General features: G+C 36.0%; 1 protein-coding gene across 1 annotated transcript in view; it reads left to right on the top strand.

Annotated features, from left to right (window-relative positions):
- The window catches only part of ASAP2 (ArfGAP with SH3 domain, ankyrin repeat and PH domain 2), a 100,874-nt gene that overhangs the window by 52,990 nt on the left and 29,200 nt on the right, over positions 1 to 18,684 (top strand). Inside the window, exons 10-12 of the mRNA XM_070932978.1 lie at positions 7,713 to 7,816; positions 7,942 to 8,011; positions 15,052 to 15,139. Of these exons, the coding sequence (XP_070789079.1) occupies positions 7,713 to 7,816; positions 7,942 to 8,011; positions 15,052 to 15,139 (262 nt within the window). The remainder of the gene's footprint in view (positions 1 to 7,712; positions 7,817 to 7,941; positions 8,012 to 15,051; positions 15,140 to 18,684) is intronic.

The following is an 18,684-nucleotide window of genomic DNA, read 5'->3' on the forward strand; positions in this document are numbered from 1 at the left end:
AACTCCCAGACTCCTCCCAGAATTTATTTCAGAACTATAATTTTTATATATGTGAAAACAGAAATTATTAAGTATATGGTGAGTAATTACATTAAATGGCTAATTAAATTAGAAATTCTAATACGTGTAATTTTTGTCCTGGCCTCACCCACTTATACTCATCCCAATTATTTGGGGAAGTTCAGATCCTGGCATTTCCACTCAGAAGCTAAGTCACATCAGCCTGAAAAAGACTGCACATTCTACCTTATCTATTAGATACAGACCCTACATTAGTGTTCATGGGTGCAACCTTCACCATGACCATCTCTAAACAAGTCCCCCCCCCCAAAGTTTTCAACCTATTGCTCTGTTGAAAATAATTATTGTGTCTAGCTTCAGGTAAGATTACTGAATCAGAGGGGGAAAATAGTGGGACTATTAGAATTAAAAATGCATAAAAACTTCATAGACACTCTAGTTGAGCACACAGCAATACTTTTGTAAGTTTGGATTACTTTATTGGATTATAATTTTAGTTGGAAGACTCCCCTGAAGGCTTCTAGTCTTTTCAGATTGGGATGAATCACCTGGAGTAGGAAACAAAATATTTAGCTGTTAGCACATTATTATCTGCTGCTTCTGAGTGCTAATCACCATGTGCCCACCCATGTATCCTTAAACTTAATGTAAAGATTTTAGTACAGGTAGTCCTTGATTTACAACCACAGTTGGGATCAAATTGTTATTAAGTAAGTTGTGCCTGATTTTACAACTTTTTTTTAACTACTGTTTTTTTTTAATTGAAAAAGTTTTCAATTACAAATTTTCCCCCTTCCCCCCTCCTCCCTCACCCCCCCCACCCCCCCTGTGACTTCTTCAAAAAAAAACCCTGATACATAACAGATTTTATAATATTTTACCATCCCCTTACTCCCTCCTCCAAATACTGACTCTTACTTCTAATGATATTATTAATATTATTACTTCCCCCTCTTACCATGCACTTCAGAATAACATTCTATTATAACACTATATAATAACTTCTGATTTAACACAGTAATATTATTATAACTCCCAATTTAGCAATAATCTGCCCTTTTTTTCCTCCTCCCCCATACTTATATCTATATATTAATATAACATTTCAAAACAACCTTCCACTTTAGAACTATATAATAAATCCTACTTTAACATTTAATCTTTTGTGTATATTAATATGACATTTCAAAGCAGCCTTCCCCATGAATTCTCGTTTTACATTTGTTCTGCTCTATCCATTTCCTCCACTCCCATAAATATATCTCTTAAGCATCCCTTTTCTTAATCTATACAATCAATACACTAGCTGTCTCCACCCACTTTCCTACAAAATTACCATACACAACAATTCTTAATATCTTTGTTCTTGTGCCCATCCTACTAGAGAATATTCCCTTATATAGACAAAATCAATGACTTTAAATTTATAATCCATATAATATCTTCTTTGATGTCTTTCCACTGGATTGCTGACTCCATCATCCGTATTAGGGTAACATAACATCCCAGTTGCAACAGAATATTCAAAATCCTCAGTTATCATCTGCCCCCATCAATAATGAATATCTTCGTATATATATAAAAAAAAGAAAACAACCACCCGAGTGACTTTATAATTGTATTCCATATAATATCTGTAATAGTGGCTTTCTTCAGGATTATTAATTCCCATCGTCATAATGGGGTAACAACCAGATCTTCTGCATGCCCCAACATAACTCTCTTGCCTTATAGCTCAGCATAGATATAATACGTTGATCAATGAAAAGAAAACCAAAAATAGATAATTCCAATCGAACAGTTTAAGGCCCTTTTCACATCCCAAAATTATGGCACTGCAGAGGTCCGTCACTCTTCTCAGGATGATATTAACCACTACTTCGCCTCAACCATCTCCTCAAATATTCAATCATGTATTTTTTAAAAATAACTGGCTTCGCTGTTGCTTAATTTAGAAATTTTTATTTTTGTGAGACCTGTTTCTTTTTTTCCTTTCTTTTTGTGGGTTTGATCTCCATCCTAATTTCCTTTCTGCAGGTTTTGTATCAACTGATCGGTTTTCATTCTGATTTATAACTTGATCTTGTTGGTTTTGCTTTTGTGACTCATATTTCTTTTCTGTAAGTTGCGTATCAATTTATGTTGTGCATAAAGATGTTAAGTTCATTTTTAAAATTTTTTGATAAAATTCTTCCGCTTTTTCAACAGTATTTAATTGATATCTTTCTCCTTGATATCTCAATATTATACCAACTGGAGCATTCCATCTGAATAAGATATTTCTTTTTTTAAGCTCAGCCACCAGAAAACCAAATTTCTTTCTTTCCAATAACATCTTAGGCGGTGATTCTTTATATATCCAAATCTTTCTTCCAAACAGTTGCAAAGTAGACTTAAAAGATTTCTGCACAATATTATTTCTTATTTCTTTATCTGTAAAGTAAATCACCACATCTCTAGGCAATTGCCTTTGCTTTGCAATCCAGGAGTTTATTCTATAGACTCTATCGATCCTACAAAATACCTCCTCAGGTTGAACCTTTAAAATCCCAGCCAGAACTTCAGAAGATATTTTCCTTAAGTCATCTCTGTTATTTTCCTGTAATCCTCTCAATCTAATCGCGTATTCAGTAAAATTATATTGCATCATTAAAACTTCCTTTTCAATCCGTTGTTGTATATTTTCTACATTACAAATCTTTGGATCAACTTCCATTTTTGGTTTTTCTTCTAAACTATTATCTTGAATGTTTATCAAATAATTTTCAATTTTTTCTATTTTATTTTCCAAATTGTCCTCAATTTCCTCCATTTTAGACTCTAATAGATTAATATTTGTATCCAACCTGGTGATAAATTCTGAGAAACCATTAGCCATTTTTATAATCTTTCGATGCAAAATATCAAACTTTAATTGCACCAATTCTTTAGTTTCCTGCTTAAATTTCTCAAAGTTCTGATTCATAATCTCATCCCTTCTCACAATCCTCCAGAAGAAATTCAATTATATTAAAATCAGTTTTCTGAGACTGTAAGTTAAGAACTTGTTCATATAGTTTGTGGATGGGGGAATCCCCCCCCCCGCTTGTTTGTCCGGCTTTGTAAGCCTAAACGCCATATTTCCACACAGGCAAACTTTTAAAAAGAAAAGAAAAAAAAAGCAAAGCTTCTTTCCAAACGAGATCAATATCAAATCAAGTCTCCAGGAAGGAGAAAACACAAAACACAAAAGTGGAGCTTTTTCTTCAATTGTAGCTAAGAGTATTTATTCCGCTACTTTGTGGCTTAATAAGAAACGGAAGGACTTTCCCTTTTCAGCTTCCCTGCTCAAATTTCGGCAGTCGCCATTTTAAAAGTTCTTTTTTACTTTGTTCAATATCCTTTGCAAAATAAGTATAAATACTTGCAGTTTAGGGTCACAGATCCAGGTCCAAATCTCATCCTCTTTACTTAATCTGTTAGTTATCTTGAAAAGCTTGTTTTCGTAGCCTTGCTCTGCAAAAAAGCAGAGGTCTCCCAACGCCCGGAGCAAACGGCGAGTGATATAGGGAGCCTCATCCGCTCGCCCCCAAGAGTAAAAAAAAACTCTGGGAGCTACGCGGAAGGCTCTACCTACACTCACCTGCTCTATCTCACATTTCCTCCTGGAAATGGAGTTTTTCGAGCCGCCTTTCCGTTGTAAAGGCGGCTCTTTACAGGCGAAGGGGCTGGCGGTCCCGAGGGACCATCTGGTGGCTACGAGAAGCAAACCGGAAGTCTTTAACTACTGTTTTTAAGCAAATCATGTTAAGTGAATCTGGCTTCCCCCATAGATTTGCTTGCTGAAAGATGGTGAGCACATGTCCTTAGGACATTGCAGCCATCATAAATACATGGTGGTTGCTAAGCGTCCAAATTTTGATCAGGTGATTGTGGGGATGCTGCGACAATTGTAAGTGCGTGTAAGTCACTTTTTTCAGTGCTGTTGTAGCTTTGAACCATTAGTAAACAAATGGTTGTAAGTTGAGGACTTCCTGTTCAGTGGTATCTGTTTAGTGGTAGTTTGGGATGCACAACTTTGAAACCTGAGCAAGTAAAGAAAAGTATGCTTTCAAAACTGTATATATACAATGTCCTGTTATGTAGTCTTCTGCTATGCTCTGTGCTACATGTGTTTTTGCATTGCAACTGATCTACTTTTCTTCCTAAAATGCATTTGCCTTTTGTGACCGAAGTCTAGGAGAGTAAGTCTTTTAAATATTTTTTTATAAAAAATACTTTGCATGATTGTCACGTATTGTTAAGAAACTTGTATTTTTTCTTAAGTGACCAGCATGTCAATAATTTCTTCTGTTTTGCATTTTGTGAGATCATACATTTAGTTATTTAACATAGATCAGTTGGACACAGGTCGAAAGTTTATACAGGCTACTAGTAGTAGTTTCAGTTCTTTTTATACTAGCACTTCTGTAGCCAAAATAACATAAATCATATTCATATTAGCAGAATTCCAGAAATACCACCCAAAGACAAAAAAAAAAAGACAAACACTAATGAGGACTGAGCCTACATAATAGCATGGAATATTGATGGTTGCCAGTAACTGGAAGGCCAGCATGGGAGGATACATGGAATCAATTCTTGATGGTCATTTTAGATTCTTGGGAGACCTCTTGGGGTACTGCCCCATAGGTTACTGGGTGCAAGATCTTATTTATTAAGTTGGGCTGTAGGAATCCATAGGGAATGTTGCAATTGTACCAGCTGCCCTGCTGCATAAGAACCTCCTTGCTGGATCTCCCTGAATCCATGGCCAGGTTGGTTTTAGAATTCCCCAGGCTTATGGTCTTGGGGGATGTCAACTTACTTTCTATGGAGTTGGGGTCTAAGGTAGCTTGGGAATTATCTAGGCCCCTTTCAATTGGGTTTCAGACAAGAATATGGGAAAGAGATGGCATTGGTCACACTGTTAGACGACCTCTGGTGGGAAGAGAATGGGGGTAGTATTTGCATCCTTACTCGTCTGACATTGCAGCAGTTTCCCATACCATTGGTCATGGTACATTTTTGGACTGGCTCTAAGAGTTGGGGGTGGGCAGCACAGTGTTGTATTGGCTCTCTTCTTTCCTCTGGAACTGGTTCTAGTTAGTGTTGATAGGGCAGGAGAGGCCCAGTCAGAACCCTCTACTTTGTGCTGGGCTGCTTGGCTCGGTCCTTTCTCCCTTGCTGTTTATGAGGCCACTGAGTAAGGTTTTTCCAATGGTTTGGGGCGTGATATCACAAATATGTTGATGATACTCAGCTTTATATCTCCACTCCAAGTCCCCTGAATGATGCCATGGATGCCCTTCCCGGTGTTTGGAGGCTGTGAAGTCCTGGATGGGATGCAACAGGCTTCACCTCAACCCAAGCAAAACTGAGTGGCTTTGGGTGTTTAGACCTTCTGGTGCCAAGAAACTTCCATTTTTGGTTTTAGATAGGTGACAATGCTTTAGACAGACCCAATGCAGAATATGGGGATACTCCTGGACTGATAGCTTCTACCTAAAGGGCAAGTACCTTGAAGTGTAGGTGGCTAGAAGGGCCTTTGCATACCTTTGGGCTATGTGCCATTTGTACCCAATTCCTGTACCAGGAGGCCCTGCTCACTGTCACTCATACCTCATGCCCACGTGACCTATTGTCTGAATTTCTTCAACCCCCTCTAATAGGACTGCCCTCAAAGAGCATTTAGAATCTTCAACTGGTGCAGAATACCACAGCATAGGTCGTAAATACTGCCAGTTACTCACCATGTGTAACATCACTACTCCATGAGATGCATTGGTTGTCTGTGTGGTTCCAGGTGCAACTCCAAGTGCTGGTGGTCACCTTGAAAGCTCTTTAGAACAGAACAGAATACAAAATAGAAAATGATTCTGTCACATGTAAATGCCTTATTCTCTAATGTGTAAATAGTATATGAACGGGGTATCGGGTTAATTTATTCTTCACTTCTTAATGTATTCATAATTCACCACTCCCACACCTAGCTCCACCCATTGTATATATAAGGAGCTGTATGCACCCTTTTCCCTGCTTCTATCTGTGAATATTCAGTGAATATAGAATGCCTAATGTAAATAAAAGGAGAAATATTTAAACCTTTAACTCTTACTAGATTTATTGAGTCTGATCCTGAAAATATTGCAACAGATTCTTTATTCGCCAAGCGTGATTGGACACACAAGGAATTTGTCTCTGATGCATACGCTGTCATTGTTCATATAAGCAACAAGTGATAAATCATGATCATAAAATACAATCATCATAAATCATAAGATACAACACTCAGTGATAGTCATAGGGTAGTAAATACGCAATCAACCTAAATCATAATAGGATTTTTTGACATTAAAAAATTTAATAGGATTTAATTTATGATTTTTTTATAAATTAATTATAATATTTTTTAATAAATTGTAAATCATAAATATCAACATAAATCATAATAGGATTTACCAGAGGGACCATTCTCCCCCCCCCCCATTGTTTTTATCTGTCTGATCTGGTCAGGTAGGATAGACATGCTTTAGGTTCTGTTGGCCAAAGAATGCCAGTCAGCAGAGCTTAGAAGACGTGTGCCTTGTCTACTGTAGCGCTGTTTTTATGGAACATTCTCCTTCTGGAAATCAGAATGGCCCAGACCCTGTTGGTCTTCTGTAAGGCCTCAAAGGCCTGGTTTTCTACAAGGGCCCCAAGTGTATATAGGGACCCTCTTTTTTGTTATGTTAGTGATTTGGGTTGTTTTTCTCAGCTTGCCTGTATTTTTAATTTTTATAATGTTTGTTATTGTTTTTATTCTGTTTTAATTCTGATCGCCACCCAGAGTTATTCATTGAGATAGAAATTTCATAAGTAATTACATTTCTGAATGGGAGTATGCTGCACTGAAGCCCACTTTGTTGAAAATTATTTTCTGTATCGAAATCCACAGGCTTGGTTTTTGTCATTGTTGGAGTTTTCTTGTGTTTGGTGTTTTATTATGTAGAGACATTTGCTTGTATAAAGATTAACAGAAATGCTTTATATTGTTTTTGCTGTGTATTTACTGCTTGAAATATTCAGACTAATGGTTGTTTATGAAGGATGAATCTCTTGTTTCTTGTGAGCAAAAGGCGGCTTACAATTTTATGAATCTCTAGTCTCGTTGCAAAATGTATACAGTACACTTGCAGCATAGCATTTCCAGAGAATTAGTTGCTGAAATTATTTTGTTTAGGAGAATGAAAGTCAGCCAAACCAGTTCGATAGTATACTAATCTGAAGTGTTAAACATTCATGTAGTTTCTTTTTTAAACTTGCTCTCTAAATGAGACAAAGATGAATTGCCAGTAATTGTTAAGTCTATATACTAGTCTCATATAATTGAAAGAGGCTTTAGCATTGCAAATATGGTTTTTCAAATTTTTGTGGGATTATCTCCCCATCACATTTACAGCCAAGGATGTATTTAGATGATGATTATGTTTGGGACTTGAATTGTTCATTATATATCCTTAGTAAACTTAGCAATTCATATTTCATATTCAGATATGAATAATGAGGTTAGGAAGAAATGATTCTGAAATGATTGGATTAGCCTTGGGGCAGGATGGACGGCAGACATATTTATTAAATAATAAAACTAATTACCAACCCACAATAATCTCTAACCACTACTCCTTTTGTAGGATTCTCAACTCCGTCAAAGTACAACGTACAGTTTACACCAACCTCAGGGAAATAAGGAGCATGGCACTGAAAGAGATGGCAGCCTCTATAAGAAAAGTGATGGGTATGTACAGTAATGCTGCAGTATTTTGAATTTAAAAATAAAAATAAAAATTGGGATTTCTCCAATAGCTCAAATTAATTTGCAATATAGATCACTCTGTCTCTTTTTATTTTTTAACAAAACAGGATCAGGAAGGTGTGGCAGAAGAGAAAGTGCATTGTTAAAAATGGCTTCCTTACTATTTCCCATGGTACAGTAAGTATTTGTTTACAGCATTCTATGCATACAGATGGTTGCTTATATAAAAAAGCCATATTAATCTGCAATTATTTTTGTACGTCTAGTATTTCCCAGATTTTTTCCAGAGCAGATGATTAGAGAATTCAATACCATTGATACGGAATTTGCTCATGTTTTCCTACTATGCTTGATGAGGAATTCTAAAAATAATTGCATGCTTTATGTAGATACAAAAGAGTGAAGTCTTAATTCTGTAGAAAAATGTCTTTGATACTCTATGACTGTTACATTTTTAAATCATTAGTTCATGTGCATTGTACATGTCCAGCACCAAGGATGAAAGAGAAATCTGCTGAACAACTTTTCAAGCATGATCATGGGAAAGATAGAATATTATTATTATGGTATCAGAAAGTCAGATTGAGGAAATGGAGGTGCTTTATTTGATGAAGAACAAGAGCTGATTTTTAGGTTCTGGTTCCTGTATTTTCTGGTTTCATAGTTGATGGACTTTTTCATTTGGGAGTTTGTATTTACTTATTTATAAATTGTAAAAAAAGTACATTTAGTTCTTTCTGTACATCTGTTACGATACTAATGAGATCATTCATGATCAGAGGTTTCTGAAAGCAAGGTCTATTTGTTGTTATGCTGTCAGTTACTTTGCCTAATATAAAGCATAAATAACTGTTGATTGTGAATACTCAGACTTTATGTGAACAGAAATGCAATGTTAAGATCAAATATTTTGATAAAGTTTCATTCAAAGTAGCATATTTGTTCCAATTTCCTCTTCTTCAGAAACATATTAGAAGAACTGATAACAGTAGTTTTGCAAAAAGTGTTGAATTCATACAAGCAATAATGATGTTATTTTAGAAGGCTCAGCCATGCATTTGCTGTGAACATCTGCACTGAATTCTTTATATGTGTAACTTTTTGCAGATTTGGTTCTACCATGGTTTTGCAAGGTTCAATATCTATGCAAAGACCTCCCTGATACAAATGTTTTCACAAGACATCCTATGCTCATTTTATAAAAAGAAAAAAACAGTGAAATCCTAACAACCAAATAAGGCTACCTCATGCACCCAATAATAGAATATATACTTTATAATTGTAAAAAAAAATCATTTAAATAAAATTATCTTAGGAGAACTTACAATTGATAAAAAATTAATAGTAATAATTGAGAACAACTGCCCCAAGTCTTGATGCACTTGTGCTGTGCTGCGTGGTAGTTGGCCCCTCATGCAAACTCTCATGCCCTCCCACAGTTGGCTTCAGCCACTTCAAGTCTCTCTATCTTCACACTATACTTACACACCATCACACACTCTTCCCCACCTGGCAGCCACTTACTTGCCTGCCGGCCTGTTTGCAAGCTTTCCGGGCTTGTAACATCCTGTCTGCTTCCTTACTGACTTGGGTTGTTGGAAGCCAACAGAAAGACATGAGGATGCCCTTGATTAATGACCCAGGAACCTTGCTTAAGGATGGTAACAGGGACTGCCAGGATTGTCGTCATGAACTGATATGATCACATGATGTTGCACTTTATGACCACATCACTTAATGATGGCAACTTGTGTCCCAATTACTGTTGTTAACCAAGGACTGTATTGTAATGAAATAACATTTCATTTTGTGCTGAGTGTTCCTTCTTAGTTTTTGACATTAAAGGAATAGTAAGCCATTTGATCGTTTTTCTTTTCAAAATGATTTTCTTTTCTATTCAGGTGTGTTACTAAGGTAGTAGTTCATTTTTAAAGGATTATGAACATACGGAAATTTGAACATACATCTCCTTTTTTTTTCATATTTGGCTTCTCCCTCTCATCCTGTTTAGTGGGTAGGACAGCAGATTAGATTGTCAAACTATAATTAAGGAGTAGTCACAGCAAGTACTAGCGCCTGGCTGATCCCCAGAAAGCTAAGGAGGACTGGATCTAGTATGGTAGTTGAAAAAACTTCCCGGAAATAGTCAGCGGCCAACCACTTCTTGCCAAAGGCATGGAAGAAATCTTTAATTAAGAGTAACTGGTTTGGAGGAGAATGCCATAAATTGTTCAAATGGACAGAACAGCACTTAGAGATTGTGCTAAATAGGAAATTGGAAGGACAGCTGCAGGCAAAAGCACACAACACCGTACTTCCTTTCTACACCTATAAGCCCTTATTTGGAAGTTTATCTGAAGTATGAACTACTGTTTTCTTCCAAGCTGCTACAAAACTAGTTTCTATCATTTGTAGCATTCCTGTATGCATCTCATTAGAATGCAAATTCTTTTAAATGCAGTGGGTCATCCTCCCAGATAAAATGATATGGATTACAGCCCTGCACAGCTTCTGTGTAGTAGGTCTGTGTTTCAAAGGATCTGTGTTTCAATTGGAATATTTTTTTTATGATAACATGTAGGATATGTTTTGTTTCCTGAGATTTAATTGTATTTTACATTCAATTTGTAAAGAAAAGTACCTTACAAAAGTACTGTACTTTACTTTCCATCCATAGATTACATCACTGATTCTCTAAGAAAGTTAAGATGATGACTCAATCTTTTGGAGACTAGTTATTAAAAGAATGTCAGTCATATTTCTTATTTTTGTCACCATGAAATTGGCTGATCTCATTTAGGTACCCTTTTAATTATTAAAGTAATTGAAATAATTAGTTATTATGTCCAAATGATATTTTCATAATACGGTAATAATGTATTTAATTTTATATTTGCACTTCATTTTAAAATCAATTGAAATACTAAAAGCATCTATTCAATTTCCAGTTTTCAATACTGCTGCTGCTTTCTTTCTCTAACTACTCAGAGCTCCTTTTCCTTTTTGGATAGGTATCAATCCCATTGACTTGATCAACTGATACTTGACTTTATAATATAATTCCCAACTTTCTTTTACTTTGAGTTTTAGAACTTTTCAAATGCCTTGTTTTTCACTGGTATCTTGCAATGGTAATTTGCAGAAAGAAGAAATTACAATTGTGAGTTCTTTTCTTTCATACTGGCTGATTCTACCCATGCTCTAAGATAGTCACCATGGCTTCTAAACAATGGCTTAATGTGTATACAAATGTGCAAAATTGTTATCTGAGGAATGCATGGTGCCAGAGTGGGAGCGGCCAAGAAAATGGGCTTTCTTTGGCATATTAGGGTGGTTAGAGGAGCAAAAATGGGTGCCTTAAACCTAACAGATTTGAAACACCTATTTTATCTCTTCTAAACAATGTTGGGTAGAGCTCTTGAACTCTTACATAATATGCAACAAGCTATTATGCCTTACTCAATTAATTATATTATAACAGATCATGCCTTAGTGAGCTGTAGCAAAAAAATCTCTTTAAAAGGTGGCTTGTGCTTTTAAGGATCCAGGTAACAATCAGGCCATCTTTCCAAGCACTTGCAGCAATTATTCTACATACAGTAGTGCCAAAGATACTCTGCTGTGTTATAACTTGCATATTTTGCTTTAATATCAGCGCAGCTCAAATTTACTCAAGTGAATATATTTTGTGTTGAGAATGCCTCTGTTAATTATTGCTACAGATGTTCTGAGATTGAGGCTTAGATCAAATTAGACCTTGGGTTCTTCAAGTTTAAATCATGAAATCCTATCTGGTGCAATATCATTTCTTTCTGACATTTTATATTTGGTTTTCAGTGATCCTCATGCCTCCCATTGTTATGTTCTATTCAGGAAAAATGGCTTCTTACTTCTTCCTCTGATTTTGCATTAAATGTCTTGCTGTATGTGTTGTTGTTTTAGAGGAGCTAGGTTGGAAAGAAGGGAATAGGGCACAGCAGCATTTCTGCCATCTTAATCTTATTCCACCCATCCACTCTGTCCCTTTAAATCTGCCGTCAAATACATTTTCTAAATAGGCACTACCTCATCTGGAACAGCTTCTATTTTGAATTAATTAACCTGACATATTTGCGATAAAACTCACTTCAACATTCAGGCAAATTACTTTTACAAACAGGAAAGGACAGATGCTCATTATCAGTGAGTTCCTACATCATGCAAAGCCATGATGTGATTTTATTAGATTTCAGCTTCTATCATTTTAAAGACTGCCATACTGGAAAGGATTAAGGATCCAGAGTGAGTGGATATAAAATCTTTATTTTATGCTGAATGTGACTTTTCCTAGACCCCAAAAGATGTTCTGTATTTATGACAGCAAAAGTATTCCAGTAGATATCGAAGAAAGGAAAGAAGAAGGAGAAAGCAGAGATTGGATAGGGAAGGGTTAGTGTTAGGGAGAGACAAAGGGAAAGAAACAGGGGTGCTATTCAGCAGATTATGATAGGTTTTGGAGATTGAATAGTGGAAATTTTGAGTAGTTCAGAGAACCGGCAAATACCACCTCTGGCTGGCCCCAGAGTGGGGTGGGAATGGAGATTTTGCAGTATCCTACCCCTGGAGTGGGGAGGGAATGGGTATTTTGTAGTATCATTCCCCTGCCACGGCCACCAAGCCACACCACAACCACCAAGCCAAGCCCACAGAACTGGTAGTAAAAAAATTTGAATTCCACCACTGGAAAGAAATATAGTGCTGGGGATAATGAAAAAGAAAAACTGGAGAAGGTAGAGATGCTGGTACCCTCCTTCCCTGAAAATAAAGCCTATCCCAAAAATAATCCCTAGCATGTTTTTATTTGTGCACCTAATATAAGCCCTACCCCCAAAATAAGCCCTATTTAAGAGCCTGCGCAGCTAGCCGCCTGCCCATTCTGGCTGGCTACTCATGGTGCTGCGGCCACGGGGCAAGGCAGGAGGGAGTGGAGCTGCCCCACACCCTGCACTGGCTTACCTCAGGGCATGGATGACCTGGCTGCGGGGACCCTGAGGTAAACTGGTGCGGGGCCACACATCCTGGCCTCCTGCCCTGCCACAAGCAAGCAGAAATGGGCCTCCCATACATGGGGAAAAAATAAGACAACTCCCAAAGATAAGCCCTAGTGCATATTTTGGGGCCCAAAAGAAAATAAAACCCAGTCTTATTTTCGAGGAAACACAGGTAGATAGGAGAGATTGAGGATAGAATAAGGAAATGGAGGTCAGAGAGAAAAAGTAGAAAGACTGGGAGAATGAAGGATCAGAGAAGTCAAATGGGAAAGTGGAGAAAAAGATAAATTCAGAGAGGCAACAGAGAGACAGGAAAACTGTTGGGGAGGCAAGGAGCAGGTAGAAAAGATTTGTAGGAACATGGGAGGAAGACTAATGGCAGCAGAAAGAACTGTAATCTCAGGCAAAGCACTGTGTGGCTGTAGAGGAAGACCACATTGTAAGAGGTGAGGGGCAGTTTGTGTCATAGGTGATGACCCCATGAGGTTGCATGCAGTCCATACTTTGCTCACCTGGCTTGGAGTGCTGTAAAATACAGCCAGTGAGGTATTATGGCAGATCATATTGTGCAAACCCAAGCCATTTTTGGTTTGTTCAATAAATGCCAAGTTAGCTAGTAGCAGCAGCTGTGCTTGCTTGTAGAGATATATATCTGGCTAAATATGAGTGGGAGTATTTTGATATATTTCCTGGTAAGGTATGCTCCCTTTCAGAATGAAAAAAAAGAATGGATAAAGTTTCTACCAGCAGTGACATGCATTCCTAGCACTGCTAATTTGGAAACAAATAGGTCTGGTTATTTTTCTTCCTTCCATCAATTAAAAAAAATCCATCTTTTTAAAGATTAAGGTCAAGAATGTTTTCTGATTAGAACATCATTTCCAGGAAGCATATATTTATGTAGTAAGGGACCAAAAAGGATTATTGTGTTCTCAGGAAGAAAAAAAGGGAACAAAAGCTGTGCAAAAAAAAAAAAAAAAAAAGGTTGTTATTTTTTTTATGTCCACAAATTTTTCCATTTACTGTGCCAACATAACATTGCATTGATTTAGAAGTAGGTTTGCACAGCACTAAGCCCACTGACTGCAGTTTTAATAAGACCCTTCAGATCATACTCATAATTAAAAACCCTGGAAACTGATCGTATAACATTGCTAAAGTTGCTTCATTGGCTTCTAAAAGCTTTTTTTCTTTTAGCCCGGAAAATAAATCTTGGTTCAGTTTTATCTCCTGTTGCCACATTTCAATTCAACTTCTGGCTTTTATTCATTTCTTTGGAGCAGAGTTTGGAATTAAGTTCATTCCGTTACCTGCAGTAGCATACAAAGAGGTCTTTACATAGTAGCAGGAGAAAATAATACATCAAGATAATTTTTGTCCCATTTTTCCTCATCAATATCAGCTACATTCTTAACAATGGAATACACTTTATCTTTGATTATGAATGCCACTAATGTCTGCTTGAGGTCTATGGCTGCAATTAATAACAGGATATTTTTTCTTGCTGTGCATATTATGGAACTGCTCTGTCTTGTTTTAATGGTTAAGCTTTATATGTAATTTTGTATTGTTCTGTCAGTTACCAAAGTATTTCGTCTTGAATTCTGTTGATCTTCTATTATTAATATAAAAACTAAATGTTAATTGTAATGTGTGGTGTTTAAACATAAGGGAGTCCTGCATTTCTTTCCAGTCCTATTAGATCTCTTATAAAAGTATGCTCTATTTTAATTGGTCACCATTAATTTTATTACCAGATACAAGCCAGATGTTTCCTCTACAAGTTAAAATCCATTAGTCAAGTTTTACAGCAGGAAAACTGCCCATAAGTAATTACTTGCCCATTTTTTATCATAAAAATATAAATCACATCGGTATGAGTTGCTTAGAAGAATAATTTGCCACGTTTGAAAAAATACTCAAGTAGAAAGATGATTTTATTATCACACCAAAACTTTAAAATTTCAAGTTGATCCAAACCCACCCTAAAATAGTAATTCAACTTGTGATATATTATTCAAAAACACTGGCTATCTGTATATTTCATTAATTTCTGCAAGCATAACTTTGGTGCACTTAATTGCAGGAGGATTTTTCCTTTCGGAATCAATGGTAACAGAAAATGTCTATATTCTTTATATGCTCTTACTAAGGGATTTCCTTTTTGTTTTGTTTTTCTTTAATTAGGCAAACCGACCTCCTGCAAAGCTCAATCTGTTAACTTGCCAAGTGAAAACAAATCCAGAAGAGAAAAAATGTTTTGACCTCATATCACGTAGGTTTGTTGTTCAGTTTTGTAGGTACTCTGATTTTAGTTAGTTCTACTTACTTCCATATTGTCTCAGAAAAGGAATTGACAAGAGATTCCGTTTTCAGTCCAAATATAGTTAGAATATATTTACTGCATCTTGCCATGCATAAACATTTGTCTTTTCATATATAATTGTACATGTGTGTCAATGAAGCTATCTGTTGCTTTTATCTGTTACCATTGCTACGCTAACTGTGAGATGCAACTTTATACATTTTTCAAATTGGATTCAACTGTGTTTTCCTGATGTTGCTACAGAATTAAATCTCAGTCATCATGTAGTATAATGCAGAGGATTTTTTAAAAAAACATTTGAAAGGCAAATGATAAAATTATATATAACTATCATTGTAGTTTTTCTTGAGCGTAGGATTTCTTCTTTTGTACCAGGAAATGACAGAGCATATTAACAGATCTCAGAGGGTAAACATTTGTTCTCATCGGCAGCGGCCCATTTCTTGCTGCTTGTTTGGCACAAAACAGTTGTAAGCATGGTTACTGTGGAAGAAGACTAATCTGTCCATGCAGTGCAACTTTTGTAAAGGAAATGGAAAGGTCACTACAGCTTAAAAGGGTGTTTTACCTACAGCAAAGAACTAGAGCAGGGAACCAAACGGGCAAACCACAAAATTGAGAAATAAAATGTGGTCAAAAGAAATTGTCATAAGAAGAAGAGAGTGTATTTTGAATTTCACAGTTAATAGCTATATATTTTGTTAGAAACTGTATAGTTCCACATATTGCAATAACAGAATCCCAGATACTCTGATGCATTATGCAAGGGATTAATAAAATGAGATTCAGAGTATCTTTCTGATGGTTCATTGGATTTTACTGATTTGTGTAAATAAGATGCTAGAAATCATAACATTTAAACAGCATTTTCTGTCTATATACATTCACACACACATAACTGTATTTATAACAATCCTCACTTTTTTAGAATTAAAATACGGTTTGGGATTAACATTAATGAATTTTTGGTTCTATTGAAACTTTTTACGTATCACCTTCATTATATTCTAAAACTGCTTGGTAGACCAAACACTTTTTGTTAAAATTTTATTAGTTCATCAAAATATAAAATACAGAAATGCAAAGAAAAATGAAAATAATGACCACATGCTTAAAAAAAATCTTAATACGAACTTCTGAATTACCGAATACTTTGTTTGTTTATGTTGGTTTGTTCATGAGCCTATGCAGATTACTTTGAAGATTTGAGTACATGTTAGAGATGTGCTGATTCTTTTATCTCCTTTTCCCTGCATGAATCTTTGCTTCACTATTTGCTTTATTCATAATTGGAATGGTTTCAATATAACAGCCATAATTAAGGTTAATTCAAATCTAAGCCCAATTCAAGACCCCATTATAAGTTTGGAAACAATGGTTGTTGCCAGGATACACTGAGATAAGAAGTTAAATTATTATTGAAGTTTTCTTTGGAGGAAAAGAAATAGAGATGAGCAGGGAGACAGAAAAATGGGCAATGAAATCCTGGCACACCATAACACTGCTGGTTTATTTTTTTGTAGTTTTCATCTGTATTTTGATTGATTTAGTGCTGCTTTATCTCTATGCTTTTAGATTGTATATTTTTTGTCAGAAAGGAAACTTATTTGGTCACTCAAAGTGGATATTCAGTAAGTAGTCTGCGGATATAATGTGGACATCAGAAACATTATGGAGTCATGTTTATAAATTGTTGAGAAAGACCTATTTTATTCATTTTTGAAGGGCATATTACTTAAACTATGAGCATATAGACTCCTTTGATGAGTTAGAATTGATTTTCTTTATCTCCAGATTCTTAATTTTTTTATAACTGCTGTGTAATTATTCCATAGCTCCCCAATAATAAGAAAACAACCAAGTTTAAGAAAAGGTTTTGCTTTGGTTACTTTTTATGTTTTTACTCTGGTTGCTGTTTGTCACTCCCCAAATGAAGCTAGATTTGACGTTGTTTATCCACATCTAGTTTGTTACAAGTAGAAAATTAGTGTCCTGAATTGGATGTAAATCAATAAGCTAAAGCTGCCAGGAAGCAATTCCATGTTACACATCTGAATTACCTTCCCAATTGTTTGATCTGTTATCCAGTGGAATATGTTGCCACATGATGTGGTAGTTTTGCCTTTGCTAGCAGGCCTTTAAAGACAGGGTAGATAGTCATTGAAAATTATCCAGTGGCCCTTTCACTGAAGGGAGTTGGATTAAATAACTTCTATGGTCCTTCCAATCCTATGACCTTTTCTTCATGTAATGCTCTTTTTTCTTTTTTTCTTTTTTTTGCTGTATTCTATTTTGTACACCTTTGTGATATGGCAAAGAAAATGACTGCAACTTTTTTTCTTTCTTTTTAATATTGTTTTTCTGGACTGATATTTAGTCAATAGGGTGGATCCTACAACTGTTTAGGATTATTGCTTAGGTGTTTTTGTTTTTTGCATTGTTAAACATAAAGCCATTGCAGTCATCCTGCTTCCGATGAATGTGGATAAAAAATGATTTAGCCACAATTTATTTTCTTACCCATCTGAATCTTATTAACTGAAAATCAAGAGTTTACTCTTGGAATTAGAATTATTTCCTTCCCTCCTTGTTTGATTATGCCTAACATCTTTTCCCACATTCATTATAACTTCATTACAGATGCTCATTACAAGTGTAGTGCTTCCTGGCATGTGGAGGTATAAACCTAGCACATATCTAGAAGCCAAAGGAGCTGTGTCTTTTCCCAAAAACTGCCTGCTACTCAGAAAAGACATATTTTGTTTAGGAGTGCTAATAGGTGCTATATACTTATCACTAGATATTCTGAAATGTCTTGATTTTTTTTTTTAAAAAAAAGTACAGGTATTCCTCGAGTTATGATGGTAATTGAGCCTGGCAATTACAGTTATAAATTGTGATGGTCATAAGGTAATTCACCATGTGATTGGATCTGATTTTGCAACTTTTTTCATGGTGATTATTGAGGAATGTCACAGTCGTTAAGGAAACCCATTGATCGTTATGGAGCATCTTTGCAAAAAAAAAAAAAAAAAAAACACTGAAAATCACAGTCACATGGCCATGGGGCACTGCAAATGGCCATAAATGTGGCCCGGTTGCCCAGCAACCAGAATGAAATCACATGACGTGGGGGGGACAATGACGGAACTTCTATGCTACGTCATAAGTAGTTTTGGGTGGGTCTGTCATAACTTAAAACACTTGCTAAACGACTGGTCCCAAGTCAATGACTACCTATATCAATTTAGGCCCTTTATTCCCCGAGTGAGCTAAAATATTGATCTTATTTATTGTTCCCTTCCAATCCCAACCCGTTTCTCTTGGTTCCTGAAATTTCCCTCACTGGCTACAAACATTCTGATCCTTTGTTGCTTGCCAATATTTACATGTCTCTTCTTCTCCTATCGCCTGCTTTTTTCAGGTGGGAATGGATGGAGGATTTAGATTTATAAGATTTATAAGATTTATATACTTATCTTTAAGATAGTTCA

This window comes from Pituophis catenifer, unplaced genomic scaffold (genome assembly GCF_029215685.1).
Source record: "Pituophis catenifer annectens isolate HBS135680 unplaced genomic scaffold, rPitCat1.0.hap2 SCAF_1, whole genome shotgun sequence".
Lineage (NCBI taxonomy): Eukaryota > Metazoa > Chordata > Lepidosauria > Squamata > Colubridae > Pituophis > Pituophis catenifer.